At 35.5% G+C, this 24,749-nt stretch overlaps 1 protein-coding gene across 1 annotated transcript in view; it reads left to right on the top strand.

Annotated features, from left to right (window-relative positions):
• Positions 1-1,426: 1,426 nt before the first annotated feature.
• The window catches only part of LOC149774468 (uncharacterized), a 149,127-nt gene continuing 125,804 nt past the window's right edge, over positions 1,427-24,749 (top strand). The window contains exon 1 of the mRNA XM_089945206.1: positions 1,427-1,999. Within this exon, the coding sequence (XP_089801332.1) occupies positions 1,496-1,999 (504 nt within the window). The 5' untranslated portion in view covers positions 1,427-1,495. The remainder of the gene's footprint in view (positions 2,000-24,749) is intronic.

Genomic DNA, 24,749 nt, shown 5'->3' with positions numbered 1-24,749 from the left:
ATATTGTTTGTTTTACTGATTACTTCAAACAAACTGCACAGACCCATATCTGCCGGTGCATTTTGCGACGACAGATCTGGATCTGTTCAGTTTGCAGTTGGATAAGACATATAAGCTAGTATATACGGTACTATGTATTTGTATTTAATATAACTAATATATATATTCAATATAACGGATTTTATGTTTTGTTTATAACAGAAATCTGTCATTCTTTGAAAAGTGATGTCAAGAATTATTGTTGTAAATTCCTTTACGTGGAACATGTAAACATATGTCCAATCAACAGGTTGTGCAGAAAAGAAGAAAGTATGTAATTTACAGCCATCTTAAAAACAAACAAAAAAAAAACTCAGTATTACATTCTGCATACAGTTCCTTTGAGGTATTCCATTGTATTGGTTGATATGAAAATGTAGGCAAAAGAACTGACAAACCGACTGCTTTACATGCAAACAAATATTGGAGCGAGGGTATGTATTATGTATGTATATAAGTATGTATGTATGTATGTATGTATGTATGTATGTATGTATGTATGTATGTATGTATGTGTGTGTTGTGTGTGTATGTATGTATGTATGTATGTATGTATGTATGCATGTATGTATGTATGTGTGTGTGTATATATATATATGTATGTATGTATGTATGTGTCTATGCAGACAGAATGATACATAGAGAGAAAGATCGAAAACGGACAGGTAAATGATGAGAAGAGTAAATTTGCAAAGAAGACCAATCTTTTTCTTTGTCGATTTATAGGGATTTCTTTGCGTAATATGACAATTTTAAAAACAATATTTGAATCGGCATTTTGCCCACGGAACACGCAGTCACATTAGCTTTTGAACCAAATTTAAATCCGGTTCATATTGACCATAAGTAAATAAACGAAATTTATGTTCATGTTTACAAGTTGACACAACGTGACGGCAATTTAAATTCTAACTACAAACAATGAAGACTGTCTTTAATGATGGGATTTGCCTTTTATATTGATCCATAACAAGATAGCCATTTTGAAAATTATTTCATCTTCGGTAATCAATTTTGTTGTAAAATTTTATTTTCTGGCATGACGCGCTTCTTTATAAAAGTGAAAGCACCAAATCTTTTCTGCAAATGACAATACATGTATTTTGGGTTCTTTTAAAGTTTGACAATATTTATTTACAAAAAGTTGTCATTTTGAAGGAATTTTGTTTTGTCTTTTTTACACAAAGTTAGGATGTTCATATCACAAAAGTCGTTGACTTGTGAGTACTTTCATTTACAATGATTAAACAATTAAGCGTATATATGGACCCTGAAGTCATTATATTCTATATTTCAGATGTCTTTCTATCCTTGAGGATCTTAGCTGAAAATGTCAAAGTCAAATCTGAAGTTGCAGTTAAAAGATTCTATCCCTTTCCTACTTTTATTGATTTTTATAGTTGACAATGATTTGTAAATATATGTCTGACCCAGTGAAAAAAAAATCAAATATAAAATGATTGGTTACAAAGATCTCAGCGTAGACGCGTGTCCGTATGTCTGGAGAGGGTGTTTTCATGACAGATGCGGGTGTCACGAGATACGGCGTAGCTACAACGATTTAAAATTTGGCTTTCAAGAGGACGATAATGTTTTTAGCATTTATGACTTCAGTGTCAACAAGAGTAAGTGTAGAGTGGAATCTCAAGTGGATATAATCCAAAAGGCGGCCAAAACGGACTTAATACGGTGGGCAGAGGGTTTTATTACTCCGGTTGATGGATACGTCAAGATCGCTAAAGACCCAGTGGTAGAGAAACTTTCGGAAATTCTTGAGGTCATGGAGGAATGGGAAAGAAGTGAAAGAAAGAGAAAACGCACTGAAAGGAGAGAGAAGAGGCAAAAACAAGTAATGCGTAGATATAGTTACCAGGAAACGCTGAATTCCAGGGGGACAATGACGTCACCGTTACCCGGAACTCAGTCGAGTGGATATTGTACAGATGCTAAAAGCTCTGAGGTAAGACCATTTTTTATATGGCTCTAAAAGTTTTTAGATGTAAAAACGTTTTATATTCAACCTAAATATTACTTTTCAGTTTAATATTTTTTTGTACAACCAGAGTTTACGAGTTTCAGGTTTTACATTTGATCTTTATTTTAAAAAATGGTTTGACTTGCAGACAAAAGAATTTGTAGCGAACTGCGAGGCGAATCACAACTTGATATTTTCTTTCATATGTAACATTATAAAATGTATACATGTAATAGCAAGTACAATATTTGACTGGATTCTTTAAACATTTTATTAGCCGTGCCTTTTAAAAACGAAACCCGAACGGTTTATATAGGGATTTCCAAAGCCATGTAATGTCTGAGCTTTCCTGAATTTTCTTAGCAGTCCAAGCCTGTAACAGTCAACTACTCGAGTACAATTTTAGTTGATGTGATTGGTAAAGAACTTCTGGGTACGCATTTAAATAAAATCCACAGTTCTGCTTGTAGCATAAATATAGAGTTGGGGTGCTCAGACAGTATGTGTAGGACAGATCCTTGTTATATCATTTCATTGCGATAATTTTGTCTCCGATACTATGTGCTTCATAATAATGTTTTCTTCGATACGCTATGCGTCACGGTATTTTTGTCTTCGATACGATGTGTATCGCGATAATTTTATCTTCGATGCAATATGTATCATGATACTTTTGTCTCCGGTACGATATGCATCACGATAATTTTGTCTTCGATACGATATGTATCAAGATAATTTTGTCGTCGATATGATAAACATCACGATAATATCTCATACATAAATCAATTTCAATTTTTAAGAAACAGCGTTAAGTAAAATCTTTAAACGCCTTTACGATGCTAAAAAAAACAAATATTAACATTCTGCAAGGATGTAATTGCTGGTACATGAACCAGATGTCATCTTTTCTTCTGAATTTTGGGATCTTTAATTTCAAAGTTAAACCAGATATAGTATTTACATCGACTATACGTGTAACATGTTTTACAACATACACACGATAATGCCAGAGTACGAATTAAGTCTTAACCCGAAAGTTCAAAGTCCTTCATGGTTACTTAGACTGATGTTTGCTCGTACCAAACTATGTATGGTTATTTTTACTTGATCAGAAAGTGAAACAGAAGAACTAAAATAAAATTACAGGAAAATTTACAAAAGCAAAAAATGTAAAACCTGTTTACTACTGCATAATGCGATCCTGGTGTCTGAGTACATATGACGTCACCAAATAGAATGCTTCAAACCAATTAAATCTGGCCTGATAGAATGAAATCCAAAAATAATATCAATAACAAAAGCAATCAGAGGAGGTCTATGATATTTTTTAAACAATATTGATTTATTATGCCCATCGTCCTAGGTCCCGTAATACAATTCTCGAACGCAGAACATCCCAATTTCAAATAAGGCTAGAACATAAAGGGACTGTGTTGTCCTACCTTTTTTTCATACGCGTTTCTCCGAACTATGAATTGATGACGTTGAATGATTGAATTCAGTGTCAAAGTTAGAGACAGTATGGGGCTAAATATAGACTAAAGAAACAATAATTGACTTGTGACTGATTCATATTTTTGATGAAGTGAATAACTACAGTTATGAACGATGATATTTGTTGATATCTTCGCATTTCAATCGACTTTGTGTATACAATCTAGACTTTTACTATGACGTCATCCTGGACAGTCGACCAATCAAAATTCGTATTCTGATTCATTCGAATAGGTGATTGACTTTTTTCCCCGCTTAGGCCTCTGAGGTTGAACAAAATCGTTCTTGTCTCTTTTGTTTAGGACTAGATAGTTATTGGTAACATCACGTTGAAATGTATTCGCAAGACTTAGAAGATCAACTTAGAAACATTATACGAATACGGCATTTGAAAATTTTAAGGCAGGATTCGAACCCGCAACCTCCCGAATCCGAGGTGGACACTCCAACACTTAGTCCACCGGAACGGTCAGAATCTAAAATAATATTTCATAGCTCGATTTTCAAACTTAAAACGAGTGTACATGTAGATGGGGAGTACTTTGAAAGGATACGCTGACGTACTGTTCGCTAATAATGACCACTGCAGTACCGCTCCGGTGGCCTAGTTGTTGGAACGTCTGCCTAGGATGCGGGAGGTCGCTTGTTCAACCCCGGCTGAATCATACAAAAAACTTAAACAAATGGTACTATCAGTTGCCTCGTTAGGCGCTTAGCATTGGTCAGCCTGGTGGCAGGACAATATGACTAGATTTGACATCATGATATATGTCTGCGGCATGATACCCCATGCTAGACATCACTATAAAATGCTACACTACTAACATCGTAGCGATATGATTGACATTTTTATAAAGCTACGTTCAAATCCAAATCACACACACACACACACCATTGTTGTTCAGCGCACTATTAGTTATTACTTTTTAAAAACCAATCATACAGGCTAAATACTGCCCCTGCTATACTAGACAAAGATATATGGATATACACGCCATATACTCTTGCTGCTGTGTACGATTCACATATACAGGTCACGTACTAGTCAACTGTATGAAACTAACATATACAAATTATCTTACGTTTCTGTTATATAAGAATAACTTTACAGGTTCTACACTATCCTTGTTGTATCACACTGACATATACAGGATTTGTATTATCGTTGCTACGTGAGACTAACATATGCAGAATCTGTACTGTCCTTGCTGTTTGGGACTAACATGTACAAGCTTTATTCTGCCCCTGCTGTGTGAGACTAACAAATACAGATAAGATGTCTATACTTTATAAGACTAACATATGCAGGCTATGTACTGTCCTTGTCAAGTGAAAATAAGATACACACACTATATACTGTCTTTGCTGTTTGAGACTAAGATGGGCAAGCTTGATACTGTCTCTGCAGCGCTTGACTAACGCATACAAGCTTTATACTGCCCCTACCGTGTGACACTAACATATACAGGTTATATGATGTCTCTTTTGTGTAAGACTAACATATACACGCTATATAATGCCACTGCTGTGTGAGACTAACATATACGGGATTTTTACTGTCCGTACTGTCTGAGGCTAGCATTGCCAGCTTTATACCGTCCCCGCTGTGTGATACGGACATATACCATCTTTAAACTTCCCCTGCTGTGCGAGACTAACATATACGGGCTTTATACTGTTCCTGCTGTCTGAGGCTAATGTATACTGGCTTTATACTTTCCCTGCTGTGTGAAACTAATATATAATGGCTTTATATTATCCCTGCTGTCTGAGACTAATATATATGGGCTTTATTCTGTCCCTGCTGTATGAGGCTAATATATATCGGCTTTATACTGTGCCCGCTTTCTGAGAAACACATATACTGACTTTATATTATCCCCGCTGTGTGAGACTAACATATACCAACTTTATACTATCCCTGCTGTTTGATGCTAACATATATTTGCTTTATACTGTCCCTGCTATGTGAGGCTAATATATACCAGCATTTTACTGTCCCCGCTGTGTGAGACTAACACATACAGGCCATATAATGTCCCTGTTGTTTGAGATTGACATATACCGGCTTTATACTGCCCCTGCTGTCTGAGTCTAATAGAATTTATGCTCGGGTTTGCTGGGTTACATTATTTTTCTCTCCACGAGGCACAGCCTCGTTTGTTGACAAATAATGTTACTCCGCAACTGGGTTTTCCTTGTGGTGGTATAGACACTAACACATTATTTTTCTCTCCCAACATTTTCCATTCAAATTAAAATAAGCCAATATAGTTAGCATCTTCAATACATGCAGTATCAATTAGGTACTATTAGTGTCTCTCTCTCTTCTTTATACAGGTCATCAAGTCTTAAACTGTTTTACGGGAATCTAAATAATTATCTGAGTAGAATCGAGCAATGTATAAGCCCTTAGAAACGAAAAATAAAATATTATCGTTACAGGTTGCAAGTATTGCATCATTTGCGTCTCGAGTCACGTGCGATTATTGTAAACGCGCACTAATACGAATATGGTAATAAGGGCAGTGCGGTGTCTTGTCGACAATAGAAAATAGAACAGTGTCGGATTAAAACCCTGTGGAGGCCCTTAGACAGTCTAATTCTACCCCCCCCCCGGGCAAATGATCTCCTAATACGTTTTTAATTTTACCAACCAACATTTGTAATAAACTTTTTTATTACACAAAACAAATATTAACAATTAGTAATGTTATTAAAAAAATTAACATTGTATATTATTAAACAAATAAAAAAAAATTCTTCTATCTTTTGGAAACAATTTAAGAAAGCATGTAATGTTCTTTCAAGATCAAATCAATATTATTTTGATCCGTTGTCGCGGGACCTCTAAAATGCGTGGGGCCCATATGCCGGTGCCTCCTCTGCCTATTTGGTAATCCTGCACTGAAAGAGAAACGTAAGATCAGTTGATATTATTAGCACTCTAGTATTACATTTAATTGATTGATGTCATATGAAAATAATAAATAATTAACTTATTTTCAAAGGATAACTTTTAAGTTTCATCAGTTCTAATTTGGGAGAGTTCTATGTTAGTCATTGATACGACAAAGTACACAGCTCAGACTAACAAAGTATGTAATGACTGATGAGATTTCTAATAACTAATATTCTTGAAAATTTATATTTTCCGTACTGCAAATATGGCGAGTGTTGCTATTACTAGTGCAATGATACGCAACATGGGAATCTTGCGTGTTGACCGAACCACTCCGATTGGTATGTGCATGAGTTTTCATTTGCAGTTGTGTTTATATGTGTGATTCAACTAGGGCGGATTAGGGGTGTTTGACAAAGTTTGAATAACGCAGTTCGGTTATAACACATTTTTTGTTGTTGCCGGCTTTGCAGAAGCTCGTGAGAGATTTCGGACTTTTGTAGCTACTGGGTGTACAGCCTGTACGACTGGCAATTTTGTTTTTCTTTCTATAGTTTGTTCCACACAGCACTGCGAATATTTCCTATTTGTAACTCAGTTAATTTTCATGTCAGCGTCATTAAATGTAGCTAAATTTACCTCATTTGTTTTAACTCACTTTTGACTAAAAGGGACCGAGCAAATAGCAGGGGAAAGAAAGAATAACCAGATGATGTGGAAAGAATCGACTTGTCTGGATCTACAGTCAGTAGAAGATAATTCCTTGGTTTCTTATATACTGTTGAATGAGTGAATGTACAAATAATAATGATAAATAATATTTAAGATGAAAACGTTATTTCAAAACGTATATCGCTATCTCAAATGGTTTTGAATAAGTAATGAAACACCAATTTACATCATGAACATCAAAGACACGTACACACTATTAAGAAAAGGTTCGTCATAACCGTGTTTAATTAAAATACCGTGTTTGCTGGGCAGAACGCTCCGTATTTCTTTTGATTGTTAGAACTTACTCGTTAATACCTCGTAAAATATAAAGTATACCGATCACCTCAGAAGAAGATGCTAAACTCAATTCGAATATAAAGTATACCGATTACCCTAGAAGACGATGCTACCCTCAAACCAAATATATGCTAAAATGATAAGGGAAAATTTCCGCAGAACATCATCAACCATAGGCAGACGATCCTCCATTTTCTTTTTATTATTTCATGATCGGTGTGACCGAAGAATATTATTATCAATGGACAATCGATTCTTCATTTCATTTATATTATTCATGGGCTGTCTTATAACAAACAGGACACCGATATTTTCACCTGACTATCTATTATGTTCTTCATATGAAAGCACACTTTAAAGAAGTAAGCATTCTATCGGTTAACATCGAACATGCATGCCCAATATACGAATATAATCGTATTAAGAGATATGCGGCATTGGAACTGAGTGTGTAGGTGAATTTATCATTAATCGAGACTGCAGTCGTATATATTGATACATATATACACACACACACATTATATATATATATATATATATATATATATATATATATATATATATATATATATATATATATATATATCCAAAATTATACTTTTATTAAAATGATATGAATTCAGATTGCAAGTCCAACAATCATACATTCATATAATTCCTAAAAATTACATAGTGGTAAAACACACACACACAGACAGACAGATAGATAGATAGATAGATAGATAGATAGATAGATATTGCACAATGTTTTATCGGTTTAATTTAGAAACTGATAAAGAACTACAAGCAAAACTAATGGATATGTACAAATGAATCCTTAAGTGGAGAATAAAAGGGCAAACAGGCGAGGGGAACGGGGTGGGGTAGGTGAGTAACAGGTCAGCATTAAAATTAGAAATGCATTCACAGAACTCGAGTATGCAACATCATTTATGCATGATATGACTTCTCCCTTAAACTGTATTTAACGCAAAACTTAACCAAAGTCAGTAATCTTGAATTATATGAAACACCAAGACGCATAAAAAAGCCAAGTTGCATGACCCTGCAACCTGTTTACATGGCAAGCATCTATATTCGCACTGACCTGTTTGAGTACAATTGTGTTACAATGTATATACATCGACCGATGCAGGTTATTTACTGATGACGCAACCGATCGAGCAATATAAAATGACATAAAAGAAAAATATAAACTCAGTGTGAGTGACGGACACAAGGACATAATTTCATTATTTACCCGTTCTACATCCGACTTCAGGCACATAAAATATACACATATACTATACACTCTCAGCTACAAAGTCGATGACAACATACTTAGAACTGATTTATATTACCTATGCCTGCCGATCGCTCTCCAGATGTGAACATTTTTGCGTCACCGACGATCAAGGTAGATCTATATGCTCTTTGATAATCAGCTGATACCTCAGCTCAATGAACGGAACACGAGAATTCCAAGGTCCCTTTAGTCCCCATTGTTACTTTGTACAATATAGAAATATAGCGCTGTGTATTTAATTCAGTCACTGGTAGCTCTTCTATGCGAGGAATTTTACATATGGTTCTACACTTCACAGGTAAGTTATAAGTTTAATTTCTGTAAAAGTCTTACTTTTGTTTAAGATTTGATTGGTACCGTTTGCTGTAGTGTACGTGAACCTCCTCTGATCGCATTATATAAATCAAGTGAAAGGTGATGTCATTGCTACGACAGTAATTTCAATAGCTTCCATTAAACGTAATGCAATTAAACTGGTTGATGGACTGCACACGTCAAATGTTCTCATCACATTAGAAATGGAGATTTTGATTAAAGCTTTTTCAGCCGAAATGAAGTTAATATGTTCTGTAGTGTCAAACAACAACAGATTACAAGCAGTTCAGTTGCTCTCTCTCTCTCTCTCTCTCTCTCTCTCTCCTTGCATCATCAAACATTCTTATGAAATGTGGTTATAAAAACTTGTTGGGACAATATTTAGTTGCAAATGAACCTGTTGAACATCATTTTCTCATTCCATTTACATTTTCTCACTACAGCTCCAGCTATGACAAAACTCTAAACTGATTTACATATCAGTAAGGTTCTTTCTTCTGGTGTCTTCCAATTGTTAGTAAACTGAGATAGGAGACACAGACATACTATTCATTGACATCATATCATAAGGGAAACAAATCATCAAAACACAAAACAAACCATCAAAAAACAGTATTAACGTATCGCTTACACACAGAGTTTAGATTGCAATGATATACCCTTTGTTTTAGAGGAACATTTAGATAACGCGGTGCTTAACACTAGAGGCAAGGGGAGGGGTAAGATAATTCGAACTGTGGTCTCGGAAGCAAGAGAAGGGGTAAGATAATGTGGTGTGTAGTCCAAGATGCAAGAGGAGGGGTAAGAAAATTCAGTGTGTAGTCCCAGATGCAAGAGGAGGGGTAAGATAATTCAGGGTGTAGTCCCAGAGGCAAGAGGAGGGGTAAGATAATTCAGTGTGTAGTCCGGATGAGTCATACCAAAGATTTAAAAGAGTGATTCTTACAGCTGCCTCGCTAGGCACATCATAAACAGGTTAGTGTTAGGACTGGTCGGCCTAGTGTCAGGATAATGTGACTGGGTGGGGACATCATGATACATGTCTGCGGCATGATGCCCCAGTGCTAGACATCACTATATACTGCCACACTGCAGACATCGTAGTGATATGACTGAAAAATTGTTAAAGCTACGTTAAAAGTCCAAATCACACACACACAGACACACGCAGACACACACACACTTATGAATTGTCATAAACAAAACTGTAGAAATGGATTAAAATTGGTGCAGATTTTGTTATCAGAACTTATTTGCTTATTGTGTATTGTGGAAACAAACAGACAAGCAGAAAAACAACAATATGAACTTTTGCTCAGGTTTGAATCATACGTTCTGCAGCATCTTTGATGATTATGTCATTACCAATTTCATACGTAGATATGAATGGTCAACATATCATAATGTCCACGTGATACAAATTGTAATGATCTGCATATCATTATATGGACTTGATATACATTTCCATGGTCTACATACCATGATGACCATTCGATATAAATTGTAATGGTCTACATACCATGATGTCCATTCGATATAAATTCTAATGGTCTATATACCATGATGTCCACGTGATATACATTTTAATGGTGTACATATCATTATGTCGACTTGATATATATTTTTCATGGTCTACATACTATGATGTCCACTCGATATAAATTATAATGGTCTGGATACCATGATGTCCATTCGATATAAATTCTAATATTCTACATACCATGATGTCCACTCGATATAAATTCTAATGGTCTATATACCATGATGTCCACGTGATATAAATTTTAATGGTCTGCATATCATTATTTCGACTTGATATCAATTTTCATGGTCTACCATTGTGTTCACTCGATATAAATTCTAATAGTTTACATATGGTGTCCATGTAATATAAATAGTAATGGTCTACATATCATGATGTCCACGTGATATGGCTTACATATTATGATGTCCACGTGATATAAATTTGTAATGGTCTGCATATCATGATGTCCACGTGATATAATTTTAATGGTCTACATATCATGATGTCCACGTGATATAAATGTTAATGGTCTACATATCATGATGTCCACGTGATATAAATTTTAATGGTCTACATATCATGATGTCCACGTGATATAAATGTTAATGGCCTACGTATCATGTTTTGTCCACGTGATATACATGTTAATGGTCTACATATCATGATGTCCACGTGATATAAATTTTAATGTTCTACATATCACGATGCCCACATGATATAAATTTCATGGTCTACATATCATGATGTCCACGTGATATAAATTTCATGGTCTATATGTCATTATGTCGACTCGATATAAAGTTTCGTGGTCTACACATAATGATATCCTCTCGATATAAACTGTCATGGTCTATGTATCATGCTATCGACTTTATATACATTTTCTAGGATCATTCTGATGCTTCTGTTCATATTCGTATGAAAATGAGTACTATACTACTATCGTGTTTTAGCAATTCAGTTTTCAAAGCTGCTCCTTTCGCTTTGATCAAGCTTTCAATGAATTTTTGACATGGCTGTCAATAACTGTAATTTATAACCCACATTCGAGAGCTGGGAGTATATGTCTAGAAAATTGGAGTCCCTGGGTAAGTACTCTCTCTCTCTCTCTCTCTCTCTCTCTCAAATCCAATATTGTGTCATCTTTGAGGTTGCTTTTTAAAATTAATTCTACGATATTAATGTGCGATGTAAGCGTGTAGAGGCGCATGACGAGTTTCTTGCGAAAATGATTAGATTAAGAGTTCTTTTGTGCAAAAGTTTTATGTCGAGTACCCTGAAGTGATGCAATTAAATACTGTTAAGTAATAGATAACTGTGTTGTGTTGCACATTCATATTCAGTGCGTTTTAAATATCGTTAATTATGAATAACAGGACTGAGGTAAACGGGGAATGTTTTCACCTATAACCAGTCTATTTGTGCAAGCTGTTGTAAATCAAAAATCACACTGACCTAAACGAACCTTAAAACATCTATATTGATTTTGTACAAGGTTGCATTTGTTGAGATTATCAAAGGTATTTATCGAAGCATCGACCAAAATTAACAACCGATGCAACGTATTATCACTGAGAATGATGTTTTTGTGCATTTAAAACTCTCTTGATCAGTCTGGTGTTTTTATTCTCAGCCGTTACTGACACATGAATTAAAGACTCAAAGTTATAATAGTGGCAATCGCAGTTATCATTTGTCATTGTAGACACATTTTTGACTTTAAATGGCTAAAATGGTTGATCATCACATTTCATTTATAAACTGTTAATTGAAATCTTGAATGAACTGTTGTTTAGCTGCAGGTGCGTGCGTCATTTTATTTGAACAAGAAGTTTTAGTTATGTTGCCCTCCCTCCGCTTCTACCTAGGCTGTTTCAACAAAACCGTGAATTACTGTCAAATGCGATATGTTTATATCTCATCGTGTTTTTATATAGAGAGCAAGCATATTGATTTGTATGCAGCTCGGTTGTTTTTTATATTTATGTTTTGCTTTAAGTCATTTTTTTCTAATAAATTTTGAGTAGACTGTGATTTATGGGTAAACAGTGAGATGATAGGCTATGGTCTGTGGGTGAATAGTGAGATGATAGACTGGTCCATGGATAAATAGTGAGATGATAGGCCGTGGTCTATGGGTGAATAGTGAAATGATAGGCTGTTGTCTGTGGATAAGTAGTGATATGATATGATAGAGCGCGAAGTTATTTTGTACATTTATACGATTTTACAATAAATTATATAGACTATTTGCGTTTATTTAGTGAAAGTGGAAAGATTGTTTAATGTACACAGTCGAAGCTTGTCTTTAACACTATAGACTAAAACTTTCGATTTTAATTTACAATGTTTATAGCTATGTAGTTTGGTTATGTTACAATACTGCTACTCACGATGTTAATCTCGTATGACCCGCTAACGACTCCGACAAGTCTACGATGTAATCCGTTTAACACCAAATTTGTTTGACACCTGCATTAGTTTGTGTCCTTCACACGTATGTTTCTTTTAAACTGGCAATACAACCGATATAATCCAATTTCTCTCACTTAAGTAAAAAAATAAATTCGTGTATGGATGATTTCATTTTGACCTTTATTTGAAATATCTATAGAAGATTCGTCATAAATATATCAACAAATTCATGCTTATGTGACCACATTGTTTATTTAAATGCCACTCCTGAGTTATGTTGTATCGGTATACAAGGGTAGGAACTAAACTTAGTGTTCTTGGTTATTTTTAGCGTGGTATAATTTAGCTCTCTCTCTCTCTCTCTCTCTCTCTCTCTCTCTCCAAATATTTATACTATACAAAATGGGTTCTTCATCCTGATCCACATCATGTTATTAATTTTAAAATCGACAGAGACCGGTGGAGTGCCTTGTTCGTGTCGTAATTACATACGATTCCATTATTTATGCAGTTAAATTTTTTCTTTTTCGTGAACTTGTGAAAATATTTCTCAGAAACAATGGGTAGCCATAGTATTGTATTTAGCAGTTATTGAGCTTACTTTAGTGTCACCAATAAAATAAAATCTCTCTTGTACGTACGTAAAAGCGGAAATTTCTAAAATCGCGGTCATTTCTCACTTCCTGAAGCAACCGGTAATGCAAAAGTTTCATGCGATCACGGAACTGTTGAACCTGCGCATTTTCCTCATATAAATCACACCCTTGCGGGAAAGCAGTTTTCATAACAAGTTGTGGACATGGTCGCTTACGCAAGTAAGCTCAGTGCTTTAAATACAAGGTGAAACAGTTTCCTTGATCGAGGTGGAAACATATCACTCCATTCAATGCCTCGATAATACAAACAGCCAATGTTTTGATTTGGCTATTAGAAGAGAAGACGTTTACCCCCATCATTGTTAAAGGCCACCGTTCCAAGCCGTATAGTCGTCATGGAAGTGAAGATATGGGCCAAAACAAAGAGTTTTCCCTGGAAGCAGTTTCGGGTATAATAGGGAACCTGAGACTGAGCATCCGCGGGGAAAGGGGATGCAACTCCATCCAATTACCAATTCTGCTATATTTATCATCGAGTAACAATTAAATAAAGAAACCAGTTTCTTAAATCAAATATATTTCTTCTGTAATACTTACCAGCACATGCTATTAGTACTTCCCGCGGCCCAATATTCGGTCCCCTAATGTGCACGTTTTAATCAGCGTCGTTTAACGATGGCACCCGTTATCTACGATCAAGAAAGTGTGTGATAATGGCGACACATATCGAGTAAATAAATAAACCAAAATTACTTCTTATGGACTAATACTTTTGATGGCGTAAATAAAAAAAAAAAATCGAAACATTATTACCTTTTGTGCAGCATTTGATGTTTTTGTGCTTGATTCGTTGTCAGTCGTAAAGTAGTTTATACTTGTTTATTTAACTATTATATGCCAGCTTTTGTTAAACTAAGTCAACAATGCCAATTCCTTCCCACTATGTTTGTTTAATAGGTCTACAAACGTCTGATCATTGGGATGTTTTTAAGCATCTGCACGAAGGAATAATCATAGTCAACCACACATAATAGCCCGTAACTGTAAGTTTTAACAATGGTCTTGCATTTCTTGCAGAGTCATCTAGAAACAAACTCATAATCTCTTTTGAAACAGTTGCAAATTATTTCCATAACCTTATGAAGGTTGATGGAAACTTGGCCCCTAATTCATTCAGTCAAACTGGATTGCATTTAGTATTCACTCAACCACAAAGCATATTAATTCCGTTCGCAGTTACTACCCGAATGGCTCTAGGTATTCCATTATACATTTTATTTCACGATACTTCTCATAACATACGAAATATAACGCACCAAATATCGTACTTTATACATTGTTAGTAACACTCAACATTGATTTCTTAAATACCATTTGAATGAACATTATTGAGAATTGACCCGTCGGCAATCTAAGATAAACAATGCCTGGTGACTCGGCCGTTACTTGGTGTCATTGATGAGCCTTATTAAGAAATTACATTTTGGCAATCTAAGATGAACAATGCCTGGACGTTATTTGCTGTTAAGTGCAACGGACATGTCCATTGATTGTTTTCTGGATATACTCGTGAATAGTGTATACGTTAAATCTTTCCTTAATTCATGGATTTGTTTCGAGAAATGACGTTTATAGATTGTGTTACAAATGTGGCAACGTTGTTCCTTTACACAGTTAAACTTTGTGCAAAAATGATCCTTTTTGAGTTTTGTATAACAAGTATTTATAATTTAAGATTGAAGTGTTCAGGAATGCGATGCTGTGGGAAGGCGTGGGAATGGCGTTGCCTTACCTTTTTCTCGCGATCTCTTACTCTTTTTGTGCTTGTCGTTGTCCCCCGCATCTAGTAACATGCGTTCCCTCACTTCTTTATTGCGGTCTGTCACTTCTGAATTTTAGCATTACACCACTTTAAGTATTGAAATGTATTTTTTCGCCATTTGAAAATAAAAGTTTTTATTTTACTTATTCATTTATGTGTAACCTAACCTCTACTCCTTCTTACTCTCCAAGTGTACCAAGCAGCCAAATACTCGCAGGTGTTAGAGTAACCCATCGCTACATGTATACAAAATATATAAATAAAAAAGGTACAATACATGCACGGCAAGTAACCTGTGATTAAGTGTCTAAAATGTAAAACACACGCATGACACGTAACCCATCATTTAGTGCAGAAAACGCACGAAGGACAAGTAGCTTTTCATTAAGTGTAAATAGTGTAAAATGCATACACGATATGTAAGATTTCTTACAAGTCATATAGTGTTGATTCGTCTAGCTATCCATAACGAAAACAAGTTTAAATCACGAACTCTCCAACCTGAAGGTGCCTCCTACGCGTGTTGTAAATCTTTGAAATGACGTTCCTCTTTAAAAACAGTTTTAAATATGGACTAGCATTAGGCGAATTACAAGATACACGCAACAAAACACGTATAAACACATGCCATCACGCAAATGAGAAACGCAGAAAAGCACCATAATATTTTACACAATTGTTTAAATCTGTCTGGTCACCATATCAGTTTGGCCGCCTTGCGAATTCGTGTTAGATAAGCAACGTTTGAAAATCTTATTTGTTCTTGAAGACACTGAGGTATTTCAGTTCACCATATCCTTAATTAGGTTGTAAATTTAATTTAATTAAGTACGGAAGCGTGTTTCTTTGGCGCTATCTTGAAATGAATTTTGAGTCTGGTTTAACACCGGCATTAATGCCATATTTGCTAGAGTTGTTTATAACACAGATATCAATGCCCTTATTATTACATTGTCAGATAGCAATATCCTACATAGTAGAGTTGTTTATTACACCGTCAGATAGCAATGCCCTAATTACTATAGTCTGACTATTCATCCCCGTTTGTTTGTACCCCTCTACCGATTTCAATAACGAAAACGTTTAATGTGATAAAAAGTGCACAGAACTAAGTCAAATGAATCTTTGATTTATAGTTTCAAACCTGACTGTGACCAGAAGGCACTGATACAGGCATCCTCTGCACCTTTCATGCTTAACGGACTTTCCATACTAACACGGAGCCATATTGCGTACACTATGGGCTAGCTTATTTCCATCAGAAAACATAACGGCGTAGTTCATCCTATTCGGTAACTTCCGGATAATTCCGTAAAATACCATAACATTGAGAATTTGAAATTATATCCATTTGCACACATGAACATAGAAATTAAACTGCTTGTTAAACCCACGTGAAATGCAAATTTGTTGTTGTCATTCTTTTCCTTTGCTTTATTCGACATTGTAAATATCGGAAGCAGACGACATATGTATATACTATATGTTAATGCACACACCCCTTTGCGAGAAATGGACTTGTCCAGAAACTGGAAATGGATCTCGAGCATGTCCGTCTATTATATTGAAAACTTCCGTTAAGCGTGAAACGCGCAGAAGATGGCAGTGTTAGGGACACTGTACTCACAGTCAGATTAAAACTTGTTAATCAATGAATTAATTGACTAATTTCCTTGTACTTTTTATCACATTAAATGTTTCCATTATTGAAATCGGTAGGAGGGTCATAGCACCGTCAGATGTCAGTGCCCTTATTAAAAGAGTTGTATGTCTTTATATCTCGAAGAGTACTTCCTTGCTTGACTGTCTTTCACAGCGTTATAGAAGAACTGTTGAGTATAATAAGAATACGGCGTAATTTGAATAGTGTTCACGTTAATATTAGACTCTTCCTTTGCTGTGATCAAGATGAAAGTGGACTTTGATCAGAGAATGATATATCCGGCATGCGGGATAATTGTGACCATGTAAAGAGAATATTGTAAACGAAAATATTATTTTAAATTATTTCATGATGCATTTATTGTGCATGCATAGCTAAGGGAGTGGGGCGAATGGCGGAATCATGCGAATCAGCAGTTTTAAAGCAAACACGTTATCAGCCGTTGTTGTTGTTTTAACGCCATTTTTCAGCACACGATAATGATATACATGACAACCAGTATGTTTGGTGGAGGAAGGAACCGGTAAAACTCCGGGAAGAACCACCGACCCAATGCACGGAAAACGGCTGGCTAGTTTTCTCAAATGCATACATAGGCCAAATCCGAGACTCGAATCCACGTGGACAGAGATGAGATGGCAGTCATCGATAAAGGCGAGAGCTTTAGACCACTCGGTCACCTGTGGCCCCAAAACACGTGATCAAAAAAGAAAATAGTAAATAATTTGCGTGAAGTATTTGATTTGACATCCTTAAGTCAGGCACGGATTTTATTGTGTCATCGAATTTTACATCGGGTAGTTTGAAAAAAAGGACCAGATAGGGGTGACCATCTCAAACATCGATTTTGGACATTTTCGTTATGAATGTTAGTAGATAAAACTAGGGGTGATAGTTAGGTTAGCTAATTTTCAACATCCATAGTACTTACATATGTCAGAATTATAATTATTTTTTTTAAATATGGCAGAAAAGCATACGTGCAATGATAGAGGTGACTATGTTGTTTCACAAAGTACCAAAGGACCAATGACCAGTCCTATCGAGTTACCGCTAATTAGTACGTTTCCCTTTCGAGGGTAATATTATTGGTAAATTTAGAGCAAAGTAACCCACTTTGAAGAAACACGAGCAGATACACTTTTGTTTATACGGTCATAACAGTTGATGGAGTTGTTCAATTTGAATTCAGAACAGGCTGAAGGTACGCGTATGTAAAAATGAAATGCACGGACTTTTCATTCCCAACAGTCATTCTTTGCATTTACATGTCTCATTTTCCGTGTCACAGTTCCATTTACATGTGGCTAATATTTTGTGACACCTTTGAGTGTCTTTAATATATACATTCACCTTTATCACATATGTTAACACCCAATACAATTACATTTGGGCCATACGGACCTATATTTCTTTCTAAACTTTTTTTTTTTGGCACAATTTTGAAGTTACATACTAAAGAGTCATAAATAACATCTACAGAATTTCCTCTTGGTTCATTCTTAGTGCAAGCCTTCGAAATTGCATCCAGTATAAGAGAGAAAGTACAAGAAAACTTGATCTGGATTACTTCATGAAATAGAAGACATTAAAAACTCTTTCATGTAATATTTGAGTCGCATCTTCTCTGTACTTGAAAAATACTCATTGTTACCATCTGCAAATAGTTACACCAATTGCTACTCTTATTTACACATTTATAATACACCACAAGTGTTTATATGTTTTGCCAGGCCTCCTCATACGGTTTATCGGTCAAATGTTTTGTAAAAATAACTATTGTACTAATATTTTCATTGCATAAAGTTCAAACTTAAGAGATTCAATAAATCGCCAAAACAAATTGCATATGAGAACAAGTTTATCTTTAATATTGAAAGTACAAGTTTATGTGTAGTGTAGAAAGTACAAGTTTATTTGTAATGTAGAAAGTACAAGTTTATGTGTAATGTAGAAAGTACAAGTTTATGTGTAAAGTAGGAAGATCAAGTTTATGTGTAGTGTAGAAAGTACAAGTTTATGTGTAATGTAGAAAGATCAAGTTTATGTGTAATGTAGAAAGATCACGTTTGTGTAATGTAGAAAGAACTCGTTTATGTGTAATATAGAAAGTACAACTGTATGTGTAATGTAGAAAGTACAAGTTTATGTGTAATGTAGAAAGTACAAGTTTATGTGTAAAGTAGGAAGATCAAGTTTATGTGTAGTGTAGAAAGTACAAGTTTATGTGTAATGTAGAAAGATCAAGTTTATGTGTAATGTAGAAAGATCACGTTTGTGTAATGTAGAAAGAACTCGTTTATGTGTAATATAGAAAGTACAACTGTATGTGTAATGTAGAAAGGTCAAGTTTATGTGTAATGTAGAAAGTATAAGTTTATACGTAATGAAGAAACCACTAACAAGAGCTTTTTGTAGGTTTTATAGGTTTTTTTGTGTTGGAAGTTAAATTGGCACTTAAGCAGCTGCAGGACCGATGCAAAAGTGGCGCCCTAGGCGAACCTTCCACCTTGCGCCACTCCATCATATTTAATGATAATAAATGTATAACCTACAATGTACTTCGTTTTTGCACACACCCCCAACAAAAAAAAACTTGGTGCCTTAGGCGACTGCCTAGTTCGCCTAGCGGTTAAACCGGCCCTGAGTAAATGACTACCTCTACTCAAACGTGAAACAAGACAAAAATGTATAGCGTTAAGTCATACGTTCCCTGTAAGCCAATGAAGTGAATGTTCAGGTCATAGCTTGGCAGATATGATGTCCCGTGAATTTATCATACCGTGATTTGCCTAAGGGTTACTTAGTATTTGTGTTGTCATGGAATCCATACGCGCGATGAGTGTTATTCTTTTCCAATTACTACTGTCTGAAATCAAAAGGGAAAGATCACTGTGTTTGAAGAGTAAAGACTTTTAAAACATACAGTAAAAGTTATTGTGTTTATTATTATATATAACAATTCATCATGATATGTAGTGTTTCGGCAATAACATTATTTGCAGAATTAATACTAACCATGAAGAGGGGAGCTATGATAACTTGGGAAATTAATGGGATCATCCATTAGAGGAGAATGACGTTGCTTCCTGTTTGGTATTTAAAGACAGCAACATGTGAAGCCCTTTCAGATATCGCAGAACTCTATTTAAAATGTGACAACTTTAGTTCAAGATATAATATCCAGTGAGATATTGAATGAGTAACGAAACACTAATTTACAAGATAATAATAAATATTTAAAAAAAACATGAACGCTATTAAAGTTGGTTTGTCCTAAGCACGTGTCGTTTAAATTCCATGTCTGCTGGCCGGAACGCTTCTGTGTTTCTTCTAATTATTACCACTCACCCGGAACATTTTACTTTCAAGTGGGTCGTTGCATACGAAAGAAAATTAATCAACATTTAGATAGGTGCGAACACAAAATACGCTTGATCAGTTGGGCTCCTTTTGGTGGCAGTATAGGTTTTTAAAGACGAGATGGTGTTCGGATCATTCATGGTGGAGCGTTTTTTTTTTTTTTATGTTAAAGACAATTAAATATCCACAAGCTGTGGATAGGTATCGGGGGTTCGTTTACAGAACGGCTGTTAAGAAAACAAAGTGTGAAACAACTATACAACCAGTGGTTCCCAAGCTTTTCAAGTAGAGGGCCATATCTATTATTCTCGGTAATTAAGCGGGCCACAACGTTATAAAATTATAAATGTTTATCAATGTTTATAAAATTATAAAAGTCGTGTAATATCATTCTTAAATTTATTAACTTTTAGCAACCAAATTCTAAAACTTTAAAAGCAATCAGTGTCAGTCCTACACTACAGTCATTTCCAGTTTTAAATCAAATGTTCATTTAACAATTTTAAATCAGTTTCGAAAACCGATATTAATATAATTATTGTACAATTGTAAATGTTCTTCACAAACAGTTACTGAAGTTCAGATGCCAGTTTATCGATGTCTGGGCACAAAGTTGTCGTGCCCAAAGTCATAAGCGCAGGTGGGTTACTGTCAGTGAGTCTGGAACGTTGCTTGTTTTTTTTTTAAATTGTCATTGCGGAAAATGACTGCTCGCATCTTTAAGTCGAACCAAAACGACAAATATATCTCTGTGCGAATGAACGCAAGTGTTCCAGTTGTTCGACAGGCAATAGACGCTAGAATGAGATCATATGATCAGCTGAGGGTGAAGCAGGCAGCTCCAGGAATTTGCATCTCAGTGCAGAATTGCATTTCAAAATCAATAACTTCGTGCTGAAGGTATTGCTGTAATTGGCAGATCTTGACATTCGGAAATACGAACGGATTTATGAAGAGGGCAACATTATCCTCCTCTGTTGTGAACTCCTGAAATCTCGACTGAAAGATATCCAGAAGACTTTCCACTTTAACCTTGTACTGTAACAGGTCAAATTTCGTTTCCACCACAAGTGTCTTCAGAGTTGGAAACGCCTCTAAAGTCCATACTGTCAGCTGTCTGATAAACATGTGCAGTTTCATTTTAAATGCAGAAATGCCATCGCACAAATTTGTGAACAGTTTGTCTTTTCCCTGAAGCCACGCATTTAAAGAGTTTAAATGAGACGTGATGTCCACCAAATATGCCAGGTCATTAAGCCAGTCATCATTCTGCGGACATTCCCATTCTGTACGCAATTCATCTATTTCAGACAAAAACAGATATACACTATTTTTCACTGCCCAGAAACGTAACAGTACTTTCCATTTAGACAGCCATCTGACTGCGCAGTGTATCAATAGCTCACCGTATTCCTCGTTCAGATCTGATAGAAACTGTCTTAACTCACGCCTGTTCAGCGCCTTGCTTCGAATTTTGTTTACACATCTCATAACAACATCCATGATATGTTTCAGATTTAATGTCTTTCCACACAGTGCTTCCTGGTGAGTGATACAATGATATTTTAATATAGTGCGGTCAAGAAACTGCTCAAATAATGACAGACATCCATATTTTTTACCTGTCAAAGCCGGAGCACCGTCGGTGCATACACTATCCAATTTTGTTCATTCTATGTTGTTTTTTTCTACACACAACTTCAGAGTTTCAAATAGATCAATTCCTTTGGTAGTCGCATGCATCGATTCAAGTCCTAGAAGTTCTTCGATGACTTCAAAATTATCGTTAATTGCTCGAAAAAAAACTGCGACCTGAGCTGTGTCAGAAATGTCAGTTGATTCGTCCATTACCAATGAATTTTTTAATAGAATTTTTGACATGTGTTGCTACTTGACGATGAGCATCGCTAGCCAACTCTTCAACTCGCCTAGCCATAATATTATTAGACAAAGGAATCTGATCAAATTTTGTCTCACACTTTTTATCGCCAAGCATTGTAGCAGCAATTTTAAGCGAAGGCTTTATTATTTCTTCTGCATCGATGAACGGCTTCGTTTTGCGAGCCAACAGAAGAGCGACTTCGTACGACGCAACAACAGCACTCTTGCTCTGTTCTTTAGCCTTGGTGAAAAATGACTGCTGACTGGTCAGAGGACCTTCTTTCTTAGCGATGAAATCTTTTCTTAACTCAGAACCGATCGGATATTGAGCATTTATGTCTGAATGTGTGGTCGTGTAGTGTCGTTCCAGATTTAATTTTTTCGTAACAGAAACACAAAATCCGCAGATTAAGCAAACCGGTTTACCACTACGACTAGGCACAAACATAAATTTCTCCGTCCAATCTGCTTTGAATTCACGACAAGCAACGTCCTCACATTTTCGCTTATTAGCATTGTTTGATTCTATGTTATTCACGTTCATGCTTATCGGCTTTAACGGTAAATTTTTATTTGAAAAATCTAATTTCAACACCAAACTGAAGACTACTAAACAGTTGTAACAGATGACATAATGGCATCTTACGCACTCTGATTGGTCGTCAAGGCTGGGAAAAAGGAATTTCCAAACGTTTCGTTCGCTAACTCAACGGGCGCATTCGATAATTATATCCGAGCGCAACAACCACGCGTAGATTGAATTATCGAACGCCGAGTGCTCGACCAAAATGACAGACTTCTTAGAAATAACATTCTAGACTCTAGAATGGTGTAGATCGCGCATGATTGCAACTTTCGTCTAGTTATTATTTTTTTTTGAACGTCAATAAATTTGTGAAACTATTAAAATACACTATAGTAAATATAGAGGCCTCGCGGGCCACTTTCTGAGAGCTGACGGGCCACAAGTTGTGAAATGTAGCACATCCTTGGGTAGTTTACACACACTCGGTGACAGTATGAACTTCTAAAGATGTCATGAATTTTCCAAGCCTTCTACTAATCATGCCTACTTAATCAAACAAAATCCTTCGCGTTTTGGGGGGTTGGGGTTGGGGTCTACACAATTATGGTTATTAAAGTTTCGGAATATCTAAAGCGTGCTCTCAAAAGAAAACCAAAATCTTTAAAGGAGTAACTATTTCATCTGTTCATTTGGAATGTGCACCTACCGGTACATCGTTATAGCTGAGAGTCTAAGAGAGTTTAGCTTTGAGTGGATGAATAATTTGGACGGCAACATTATATACCATCATTACGTCTGGTTGTAATCAATGAATGTACACATTCATACCCCCAGTAAAACCTCTACAATTGTACTCTGTCGCAAAATGTCGATGAGAGTTCATTTGGAACTAATTTAGATATAAGACGGTAAGATTTTTCTTTTCCTGAAATCAGTGTTGCACATCAAATTATCGAATAACAAGAGGTTTCAATTGACCCACTGACCATTCTAATTGCCAACTAAGTGTTCGTCGTTCTGGGTGAGCGAATAAAATATTGCCCAACCAGGTGATGCAAATGCATGTACAGAAAATAAATTATATAATATGCATAAATTCATGTGCTCATAATTTGCATATTAATCGTCTAATTTTCTTGAAATCGTCAGGTGATACTTACAAATCTTATTTTGAAAAAAAGGCGAGATAAAGCGAAATAAATACGCGAATGTGTAAGTATATCATTCTCTATTTCCCGATGGGTCAAGTCCTGGTTGTCGATCTGCGGTCGTAAATTTATTTACGTCAATGAAGAACCAGGTCGCTCCGATAATCATCTGTCGATAATCGCAATGCTCGATGAACGGAACACTGGAGAATTCCAAGGTCCCTTTAGACTCCACTATTATTCAACACACTGTAGAAATATCAACCTGTGCACTTAATTCAGTCATAGTTAACTCGTCATTGCGAGGAATTTTACATATGGGTCTACACTTCTCGGGTAAGCTTTAATTTATACAGTTCTTCTTTAAATGATGATAGTCATGTGATAGTTTTAGGTTTGATCGTACATGTTATTTTCATGTATGTGATCTCCTATTACCACATTATTTAATAGTATTAATTGAAGATAATACTACTATTACTAATACTAATAATAACAACAACAATAATATTGATTATTATTATTATTATTATTATCATCATCATCATCATCATCATCATCATCATCATTATTATTATTATTATTATTATTATTATTATTATTATTATTTTATTAACATCTGTTCCCTGTCAAGTGAAAACTGATCCTATTGATACTGAACAAAATCAAATCATTGGAAGATAACTCTTGAGGATCTATAAGACTGGCGGATAACTTCTTAGGATCTACAAGACGCATATAATTCATTAGGCTTTATGAGATTGTCAGATATTTCATTAGGATCTATAA

This window comes from Sinohyriopsis cumingii, unplaced genomic scaffold, assembly GCF_028554795.1.
Source record: "Sinohyriopsis cumingii isolate HCF-2022 unplaced genomic scaffold, ASM2855479v2 utg000229l, whole genome shotgun sequence".
Taxonomy (NCBI): domain Eukaryota; kingdom Metazoa; phylum Mollusca; class Bivalvia; order Unionida; family Unionidae; genus Sinohyriopsis; species Sinohyriopsis cumingii.
This window is presented reverse-complemented; position numbering and strand designations above follow the sequence as displayed.